This window comes from Medicago sativa, chromosome 8, assembly GCF_051527215.1.
Source record: "Medicago sativa cultivar Bolivia chromosome 8, Bolivia_mono, whole genome shotgun sequence".
NCBI classification, from domain to species: Eukaryota; Viridiplantae; Streptophyta; class Magnoliopsida; order Fabales; family Fabaceae; genus Medicago; species Medicago sativa.
This window is the reverse complement of record NC_140756.1, coordinates 39,362,017-39,372,621: the sequence shown is the minus strand read 5'-3', so window position 1 is coordinate 39,372,621 and position 10,605 is coordinate 39,362,017. Positions and strand designations below refer to the sequence as shown.

The 10,605-nt window shown below is 32.4% G+C and overlaps 1 protein-coding gene across 1 annotated transcript; it reads right to left on the bottom strand.

Moving 5' to 3' along the window:
- Positions 1-1,964: 1,964 nt before the first annotated feature.
- Positions 1,965-8,901, bottom strand: LOC146899018 (GTP-binding protein-like protein). The gene is made up of 11 exons (XM_085731808.1): positions 8,583-8,901; positions 6,490-6,678; positions 6,303-6,356; positions 5,731-5,841; positions 5,418-5,480; positions 5,069-5,323; positions 4,374-4,520; positions 3,914-3,941; positions 3,510-3,580; positions 2,600-2,659; positions 1,965-2,359 (listed from the first exon to the last, which is right to left on the bottom strand). The coding sequence occupies exons 1-11, from the start codon at positions 8,784-8,786 to the stop codon at positions 2,291-2,293; spliced, it is 1,251 nt and encodes a 416-aa protein (XP_085587934.1). The 5' UTR covers positions 8,787-8,901; the 3' UTR covers positions 1,965-2,290.
- Positions 8,902-10,605: the final 1,704 nt, after the last annotated feature.

Here is a 10,605-nt window from a genome sequence, read left to right as displayed (position 1 = left end):
TTTTTTGTTTTAATGCTCTAGCTTCTAGTAAAAATGGGTCGGATAATCCAAAATTTGTCCGAAAAATAAATAAAGTCCGACCAATGATTCTTCCATCTAAAATTTAAATTTGATACTTCCAATGAATTGGTTCTTACCTGAATTTTATTGCTTATAAAAAAAAAACATTGAAGTTTATTAATCATTTGAGTCTAACCACATAAATGTATACCATCATTAGTATATACTCCCTCCGTTTCAAAATACATGTCCAAGTCAACTACTTCACATATGCCAATGCACAATTTTGACCGTTAATATCTTTAATTATCTAAAGTAAAAAATTATAAAAATTTAATATTTTAAAAATATTTAATATTGAAACGGAGGGAGTACATAATCTCCCTCGAAAAATTAGTATATAATCATAGTTTTCTCCAATAGCTATCAAAACATTAAATATTTTAATAGTAAATAGGTGTGTCTAATTTATTTATTGCTATCAAGATGATTTCATTGTATCACAAAAATAGACTTTATCCTTCAAAAAAAAAAAACTTTAAAATATCCGTAGATTCCACGTAACATGTACTATAGTTTGTATCACCATTCAATATTTTTATTTTTTTTATCATACATAATAGTACTCCACGAACAACTTAGTAGTGCTGAAACCAATAAGGAGCCTATGAAGAAGAGTTTCCTGCTGGAAACTCATCACTAAAATTTACCAAATCTATATTTCATGTGTTTCTTTTTCACATGAAATATGTTGGGTTTTTGATAATGTTTTGACTTCATTTTGTTAAAACAAGAAGTTCTAGTAAGATGTTGTACTAAATGTCATAGACTTGTAAGTACGACATCTTAGCTTAAGGTGAAATACTTTGTTTCACATTCTTGGAAGATTGTATTTTCGTGTGAGATCATAGAAGATTTGTTTGAAGATTTGATTCATGTAGCTTGTGCTCCAAGATGCGTGTGTTCTTAGAAGCCTACTCATGTCTCTTTTGCCATGTCGTGTTTTTGAATTAAATGTCATAAACATATTTGGTAATAATATATTTTTCTTCTATATGATTTTGATCGTATATACGTTTTGGTCAGCTGGTATGTTTAGCCTGATTGAAGAAAAAGCCCATGCATTCTCAGGCTATATAAGGAAGACTCAAACCCTTGTGAAGATTGATCGAAGTCGTCATTTAAAGAAAGAATCTTTAGGGTTTCGTGTCTTGTGCTTTGTTATTTGCTATTTGTACACCTCTCTATGTATCATCTTGATGCATAGAGCTAGTTTGTTTAGCTGAGTTGTATGATTGTAATTTGTATACCACTTTAGTGCATCTGACAAAAGTTGGTCTTTGTATTGGAGGTGTTCTCCTTATTTGATTGTATTTGTGATTGAGTCAATCACTTGGTTGTGGTTGAGAGAAAGTGAGATGTAATCTCATATCTAGGGTGAGTCTTAGATAGAAATTCTCCGGTAGTGATTAGGTGAAAAGGTAGTGAACAAGGTTTCTTCACATAAGAATAGCAACTAATACTATTGAGAGTGGATTTCTTTTCTTGGCATGGATGCCTCCAAATGTAAGTGACGTTGCACCAAACTAGGTTACCAAACCTCTTGTATCCTTTATTGTGATTTCTATTTATTGTTTATTGTGATACATTGTCATACCTGTTATCTAGGACATCAGTATTGTCGAACCTATTGTACAGGACATTAGGTAGGACATTTGTCCAACGTGTGCCAGAATTTCAAAATATTTCAGAAATTTTCTTAAAGCTATGAATTATGTATAACTCACTAATGCTCAATCCAGACTAAATTATGCATACTTAATGATGAAACCAAATGAAAAAACAAGATTCGTGAAGATAGACCTTGTGTTTACAGTTTTCACCTAGAGTGTAGTGAACAAGAACATGGTATGTATATACCTTGCGCAGACTTTTTATCATACTTCAGAATTTTAGGCCAAGTAAGGAAGAGATATTTGTCATTGATGTTGATATATCAATAAATTGTCAAGCAAATTTAATGTATTACAATATGGAAGAAAAAAAAAAAAGTTGAATCAAAACAATGCCTCTCTGAAGTTTAACTAGCAATTGGCTGAAAAATTTCTGATCTGTAGTATATATGTCTCAATCCATCGACTCCTAGCTTGGAGCATCCTCAAATTTATCACAAACAAAAACAATGCTTTTGAAAACTATAACGAGCAATTGGCTGAAAATTTTCCTGATCTTGGTCATAAATTATATCTCAACATTTCCACTGATTCCCATCTGGGAGTGGTAAGTTCGATTATACATTGAATCGAAACAACATTACGTCTCCTTCTTGTACAATGTAGTCTTTACCTTCAGATCGCAACTGCAAAAAACATATTTAGGTAAATTTAGCTAATGTTTTACGGAAATAGAAAATATTCTCCTGTTTACAAGTTTGAACCAAGTCCGGCAGGGGACAGGGAAATGGTGGATGTTCAATTACATGAAACACAATGAGCGATCATCAAATCGCATTTATAGAAATCAATAACAGCCAAGTTATATAAATGAAAATAAAAAGGCAGCCTAGTTTATTGGGAGGGAAATGAAATGAGAAACTTACGAGTCCTTTTTCTCGTGCTGCACCAAGTGAACCAGCAGCAACAAAGTCGTCATAAGCCACCTAATAGAAAATAGAGACATTTTAAAGATCTTACTTGATTCAATTTCCCAAATCCATCAAGACTAGCTTTCATATTTTATATATCCCAGTACATGAGTCAGAATGATTAGTAAACAAAGCCAGTTCTAGGATATAGCAACAAACAGCCAAGCTTTAACCAACTAAGTAGACATGGCTACACCAACCAGACAATACTAAAATTTCCTATCATGTATTCAGTTCAAAGATAGACCATTCGCTTCCATTTCTCTCAATGGCCTATACCTTTTTCTTGGTCTAACTCAAACTATTAGACTACATGCGGTCTAGTTAACCCTCCTTCCACATATGTCTGAGCCAACTAGCACGAAATTCTACCGTCTTTTCTAAATTCGAAGCTCCGTCAATTTTCTTTTGTCTTAAATATGCAAATGTTCCCTGCAAATATTTTCAGGGACCATTTGCATATTTAAGCCTACTTATATATTATTAATACAAGATCTATTAAATGCAATGCATTTATTCAAAAGTAGTACTGAAAACCAGATTGCCCTGGCTCACTTTCAAGTCTACAACATAGAGTATAAACTCTGAACATAAACCTATAACTCTTCATCCCCTGCATATTCTAGAATATTACAACAACCACCACCAAGCCTTATCCCACTAAGTGGGGTCGGCTATTCTAGAATATTGAATACCAAAATCACTTCCACCTTTGTTTGTTTTAGATTATTACAATACTTGCTATGCCAAGTCATGCGCTATTACTTGCTATGCCAAGTCATGCACTATTACTTGCTATGCCAAGTCAAGCACTATTATTAATGTATAATAAATAGGAGTTCAAAAATGTATCCATGATGCTTACCGTCTCTGCTCGGATGAAACCCTTCTCAAAGTCAGAATGAATAACTCCAGCAGCTTGAGGTGCAGTCATTCCTAGTACAACAGAGACTTAAAATTTAGAAAAGAAATTCAATTCAAATTCTTACGTTATTATCGATTCTGTTTGGTCAATCAGTCGGATTACATCATTAAAAAGGGCAATCAAACATGCATTAAAAGAGCACAATGTAATCTAACCAGAACCATTTGTCAACACGAGGAAAAAAGGTATTCAGAGATATCAAAACCTAAGGATAAAGGAAACTCCAATTTAAATTTAACAATCTGTTTAAATATCAATATCTCCAATTATTTGAAAATGATATTCAGAAAAGGATGAAATCAAGTCACATATTTAAGTTTTGTGCAAACAGAGAAAAAATTAACCTGCAAGTATTGTCCATGCCTTTGTCTCCTGTGGATACATTAGAAAAACAACATTAGTTTTGGAGATGAAATACAGAAGTTAAAATCTAGGATGTCTTGGGGAACATTTATTTTACTAGTTAGGTACAAAAATATTAACTACTATGGAATAACTAATCAAGAGGTTCTAGTTTCCATATAATGATATTTATCACCGTATTCGTGTTTAACATGGGCTATCTAACAAGGAGACTTCACATTGAAGGTGTGTCCGGTGTCCACCACGTGTAGCTATCTGACACATGTCACTGTCTGACACAACACCGACGCATGTGGTTATAGCTTATATTTAATTATTGAATTTTCTCAATTTATTACTGGGGTCAATGTTAATATTGTGTTCGTATCTGTGCCAGTGCTTTATAAAACAGGATACTCTAAACTGTAATGCTCTCTAAAAAATTTCAAGATTTTCTCTTACCTTCTCACCGGAAGTAAAATAAGTTCGCAGCCCCAAAAGATCATATGTTGCTCTAATTAGGTTCCCAAGACCACTTTCACTAACACCAAGAGATTTCAAATATTCTTGTCTTTCCTCAAGCGCTAGTTCAGAAAGCTCTGCCTCAACCTGCATAGACAAATAAACACATCTTACTCGATTCTCTGTGGCGATGATAACAAGAATGTCAACGATTGCTGTTTCAATCGAGAGATTTCATGATCTATCAAGTGATAGATAAAGCAAAAGTTGACATTGCACAAATTCCCTACTGAAAATTCATGGAAAGTTGAAATTGCCCATATGATATTTGTAAAACTAGAAGAGAAAGAAGAACTCATTGAACAGAAAAGGTCAAACCATTTAAAAATACCAAGATGCAGAGGACTAGGAAGATAGCGATACTAAAATTAACAGTAACTTGAAACAGAACTATGGTAACATTTTCATTTATCTAACACTGATACACAGGTCAAATCTAGACAATGGATCAAAGGAGTCGAGGTTTTATGCAAGGAGGAAGAAAAAGAATATTCCAGAGGGCGCCAGCCACATGTAATAGGGTATACACTCACGGATTACCCCTAGCCCCAAGTGTTACTAAAAAACAGACAATGGCAACATATTTATTTATATTAGAGAATATAACTCAAAAGTTGCGTATCGAAGCTGTATACCTGCGCTGAAATTGTTACAATTCCAGACTGCAACTCAGATGCAACATTCTTGACACCCGTAACGTAATCATTGTTTGAAGCATCAGCTAGATCGGACTCCGCAACATTTGCCACATATATAATGGGTTTCATGGTGAGCAAGCAAAGTTGTTTTACAGATTCCCTTTCAAAATCCGTCAATGACACAGATCGTGCAGGTTTTCCATCCAAGAGTGCTACACGAATTTTTTCCAATGCAGACTTTTCTGCCTCTTCCTACAAACAAAATTTTCAAAATCAAGTAACATGGTATTTTTCAACCAACAAATTCAAGAAGCAGTGATGGGTAATAAAAATTAAAGATTGTAACCTTGACTTTAGATTGTGAATCCTTTGTCTTGCCCTTTTTTAGTTTATCCAGTCTTTTCTCAATCTGCATTTCTTCAAACGAGGAATATCTTAGTTTGATTTGATAGTCAATTTTGCCGCAAAAACCCAAAAGTAGTCTTCACAGTGAAGAGAAAGGAAAGTGATACAATAATTTCATCCAAGTAAATTTATACAATCATGACATATATCATTGAAGTCATAAATGCGCTGCCACAAACATTTGGAATGATAATAACAGATTCAAAGGATATAAAGGCAGTAAAATTGTGTAGAGTGACAGTTAGTAAGCTGACCTGGTCTAAGTCTGTGAAAACAAGCTCCAAGTTGATAACGTCAATATCAGACTTGGGATCAACTTTCCCGTTCACGTGAATAATGTCATTATCATCAAAACATCGTACAACCTAAGGTGATAATCATCGACCCATGGCATTGTTATAATCAGAAAATGATTACAAAAGCATTTTTTTATCACATGCAGTATTTACCTAACTCCAAGTTTTGTTAAGCAATATGTGCATATCTACTACTGATCTAGGCTTTGTTTGGATAAACAACTTACGTAAGCACTTATCATATAAGTGCTTATGCATAAGCTTTTTCTATAATAAGATAAAATGAAATCAAACTGTTTTCATATAAGCTACAAGCTGTTTTTATAAGCTAATCTGGAGAGCTTATGGAATTAAGTAGTTTCCGTAAGATCTCCCAAACAAACTCACAAGTGCTTATGCAAGTAAATAAGCTCAAATTAATTATAAGTCGATCAAAACAATCCTCTAGTATATAGAAAAGGAAGATACAATATGAAAAGAATAGAAGATGAAAGTAAACTGATGACAAGGAAATGATGATAGATAAACACCTGAAGTATGGAGTCCACCTCACGAATATGTGATAAAAACTTATTGCCGAGTCCCTGTAACAGTTGAAGTAAGATAGCAATCAAAACAATACATATGTAACTTTCTACAACAATAAAGTTATAAAAAAATAAGATAAATAAGTGTCAGTTGACAGAAAACATAAACAAGAAGAGAAATTAAGTAAACCTCGCCTTGACTTGCACCCTTTACAAGACCAGCAATATCTACAAACTCTATGGATGCTGGAACCATTCGTTGGGATTTACTGAGATCGGAGAGCACTTGGAGACGAGAATCTGGAACAGCAACAATCCCTACATTTGGCTCTATTGTACAAAAAGGGAAATTGGCAGCTTGAGCCTTTCCGTTTTCAACCTAAACATGTGAGATCACTATTTGTCAAAATTCGATATATTTGATATGTTATTATAGCATTCAGAACAAGGGCTATATGCATGCAAAACATCGATACAACAATCAGCCAAAATATAGAACAGAAATCGATGTTTCTTACTTTCTTTATTGCACAAAGGCATATGAAGTTATTGCAAGGATAATGCTAAAATAATAATTCCTTATTTTTGAAAAAGTAACCAACAAGAGTGATTTTTCTCAACGGCTATTTCCTAGACGAGATTTAATTATTGATTCTAGGTGGACTATCCTTTTAGCACAAAAAAAAATATACATGTAAGCCGTGACAAAAACCATAAATATCAAATCTCATTTCAAGCAAACTCACAGCCTAGTAATCAGCAGCTAACTTCAAGCTTAACCAGTAGCTCACCACAAAGTACAGTTGACTATATATTCTAATAAAATGATTTAATACTTATATTCTGACAGTGACAACAACGAAATTGTGTCTTCAAGCAGTGGTGAAAAGTATTGTAGTTTTAACTCTTAGGTAACATCGTGTTAGGAGTTAGAACATCTTTCTGGTATTATCTATTGAATGCAAACGATAGCAATAAACAAGAAGATAACCTTGCACACAAGGTTACCCCAGAAGACCCTTCTCCTTTCACACTAAAGCCTTCTCTAGTTCAAAAATTTCACAAAATGATTTCCTCCCTTCCCCTTAGCAAAACACGTCCTATTTATAATCCGTAGAAGCAACAAAAACAGAAAGAACAAGCCTAACAAACAAAACTAAATACTAACTGACTTAACTAGTTACTGGTCTACAATCTTCCCATTTATTCAAAGTCCTAACACATCGCCAATTCGCCATTCATATAAACAGGGACCATTTTAAAATGTAAGTGTCAATGACTATAAGAAGTTCACTCATGTTTATATTTCATAATATAATCAGTGTTGTCAATCACTGAAAATACTGGTTTGTTCAAAGCACTACTACTGTTGCCACTATTGGACAATATTTTGTATAAAAAAGCATAATAGAGAACAATAATAAAAGCTCATTGGATAATGAAAAACCATCAAAAAGACTCGATCACAGAGCAGACGAATAATAAAATAAAGCCTTGTTATAAGCTAGTAGCAGATGAACTTATAACAGATAAGCTAACTGATAGCAGATAAGCTAGCAAATCAAATTTCAAATGTTTGATAAAACGAACAATGGAACTAACTGGTAAATATAAAACGATATTAAAGGATATTTTTAATTGAAAGTTAATTTTTTTCAATTAAAAGTGAGGGTAAAAATGAGAGGAAAATGATACACTATATAAACTCTACTTTGTGAGTTTAGTTCAACCATGACTAAAATTGATTTTGAACGAATGGTTTTGTAAAATTGATTGTGGCCAAATTCAGTTGAATTGAAGTGATTTTATATTTGCATACATTTATTTAAAGTGGATTGAACAATAAATCCAAGGCTAAAATTAAATCAAGAAGCAAATGCTACAAATTTATGCTTCATGTTAAAATCATTTATGCAGGAAAAATCATTTCTACTAAGAACATTCAAACAAGTCAAAATCAATTCTACATATCTAAAATTAACTTCGTGTTAATCATACACTTTAATCATACGAACTTATACGCTATAAACTAGCGCTTTGGCTATGCTAAACATAGCCTTATTCTAAAAGTCATTTTCTCAAACACGCACCCATCAAAGAAAATATAGCGTTTAGGATTAATACTTAGACACCGAAACACGTGGACACTAACACGTAAGCATCAGTAGTACTTGAAGAAGAGAATGACATAATTAAATGTAGACATTTCACATGTCTGACACTTTTAATCAGAAGTGTCGGTGCTACGGGTCATGTAAACGAAAAAGGGAGAGAGTGACTTACGACGGCATTGAAGAGGGTAGATTTGCCAACATTAGGAAGACCAACAATACCAGCTTTGAGACTCATGCTTATCTTAGAAGAAGAAGAATATGAAAGTTTTGGTTGAACTCCATAAAGGTGAAAAGATTGTTTGGTTAAAAGAGAATTACCGAAAAACCTTGATTTCAAAGGATGAACTAAACTGGGTACTAGTTTTGTTGCCATTGTTATTATAATAAGGAGAAAGAATAGAGAGGAGCACAGAGAGAGACGAGAGAGTTTGTTATTGTTGCTGTTGTTATCTCTTCTTCACTATGAACATTTTCAATGGCTACGGTGTGAAGATACTGATGATTGTTCTATCTCAATATATGCCTGCCTGCCTGCCTACCGTTTGCAATTAGGTTAAGAAAATAAATTAAAAAAATAAGGGTCGTGTTAAACAGTTATCCGGTGCTTCCGACACTAGTTAAGCAAGTTAAAAATAGAAATTTTCCAAAAATTAATATTACAAGGAAATATTTTGTTTTATTTTTGTTAAAAACAATAAACAATATTACGTTCAAATTGATAAAGTGCTTGTTTGTTTCAGCTTTTTCATAGTCCAGAATCACTTCTACGAAAATTGTTGAAGACACATTTAGTTTGGCTGAGAAACACTAATAATTTACCCAAATGCCCCCTCGGCAGTTAACTGCCGAATTATGGAACCGGCTGCAGTTAACTGCCGAGGAAACTTCTGCAGTTAACTGCCGAGGAAACCTCAAACCTGTTTTTTTTTTTTTTGACAAAAACCATAAATTGTCATTATTAATATTTATTGATTTTGAATGTTTGAATCATTATTTTGGTACGTTTCAAACAATTGCAGTATTATACTTATGCATATATATCTTAATAAGAATAGCATTTAAATCGATGTAAAAATTAAGCATTTGAATATTGTTTTGCACATTACTTAAATAAAAATAATAATTTGTACCAAAAAAAATCGTTAAAATAATTGTGCACAACGATTTTTTTTAAGGTATAGTATGTTGTTATATTTTCTACATTAAAATAATTGTGCACAACGATTTTTTTTTATTGAAGTAATTTGCAAAATAATATTCAAATGCTTAATTTTTACACTCATTGAAATGTTTTTTGAGGACTTAAATGCTCTTTATTTTTTTGTCAAGATTTAAATGATATTTTTATTAAGATATACTCCCTCCATTCCTTTTCTTTTGATGTTTTAGGTGATTGCACAAACATTAAGGAATCATTAAATTATAGGAATAATTGTATGGTTTATACTAAAATACCCTTACTTACTCCTTATTTATTTTTTCTCAAAATTCTAATCTCCTTAATTATTGAAACTCACCACACAAATTGCATTTATTATTTAAACTTCCAATTTTCAAAGTGTGTTTTTCAATAAGGGTAAAATTGGATAAAAAGTATTAAAAATTCTAAAACATCAAAAGTTTTGGAATATAGTTTATGTTTTAAAACATCAAAAGAAAAGGAATGGAGCGAGTATATGCATAAGTATAATACTGCAATTGTTTGAAACGTACCAAAATAATGATTCAAACATTCAAAATCAATAAATATTAATAATGACAATTTATGGTCTTGGTTTTCCGAATTACATGATATCTCACTACAAAAAACTCAAAACACCTATAAAGTTGCATGATTTAGTATAAAAGTAAATTACAACGACTCGAGTGAAAACAATACAATATGTTCCTCAAACCATTGACAACTCCTCTAACCCTCGCCTTATTTGTCTTCAAATGCATAGAAAAGTACTAAAAACAAAGCCAAAAATATCATATGATGCTCCGTCATCACAACCCTAAATTTAAACTGTTTCTTATTGTAACACCTTAAACCCTTAAAACGATAAATCAAGCAAATAATACAAATCATGCAAAGGATTTAGATGCTATTTATTCTATAAGTGCAAACATGCATAAATAATTTTTCAAAATCATCACAGCAGAATAATAAGATAACATCTCATCAACAGATAAATAAAAATCTCCAAGTA

Excerpts from the sequence above, each read along its gene's own strand:
- LOC146899018 (XM_085731808.1), bottom strand. The coding sequence starts at position 8,786 with ATGGCAACAAAACTAGTACCCAGTTTAGTTCATCCTTTGAAATCAAGG. Across the intron at positions 6,679-8,582 it reads CTACCCTCTTCAATGCCGTC|GTTGAAAACGGAAAGGCTCA; the intron begins GTAAGTCACTCT and ends TCACATGTTTAG. Across the intron at positions 3,581-3,913 it reads GGCATGGACAATACTTGCAG|GAATGACTGCACCTCAAGCT; the intron begins GTTAATTTTTTC and ends CTGTTGTACTAG.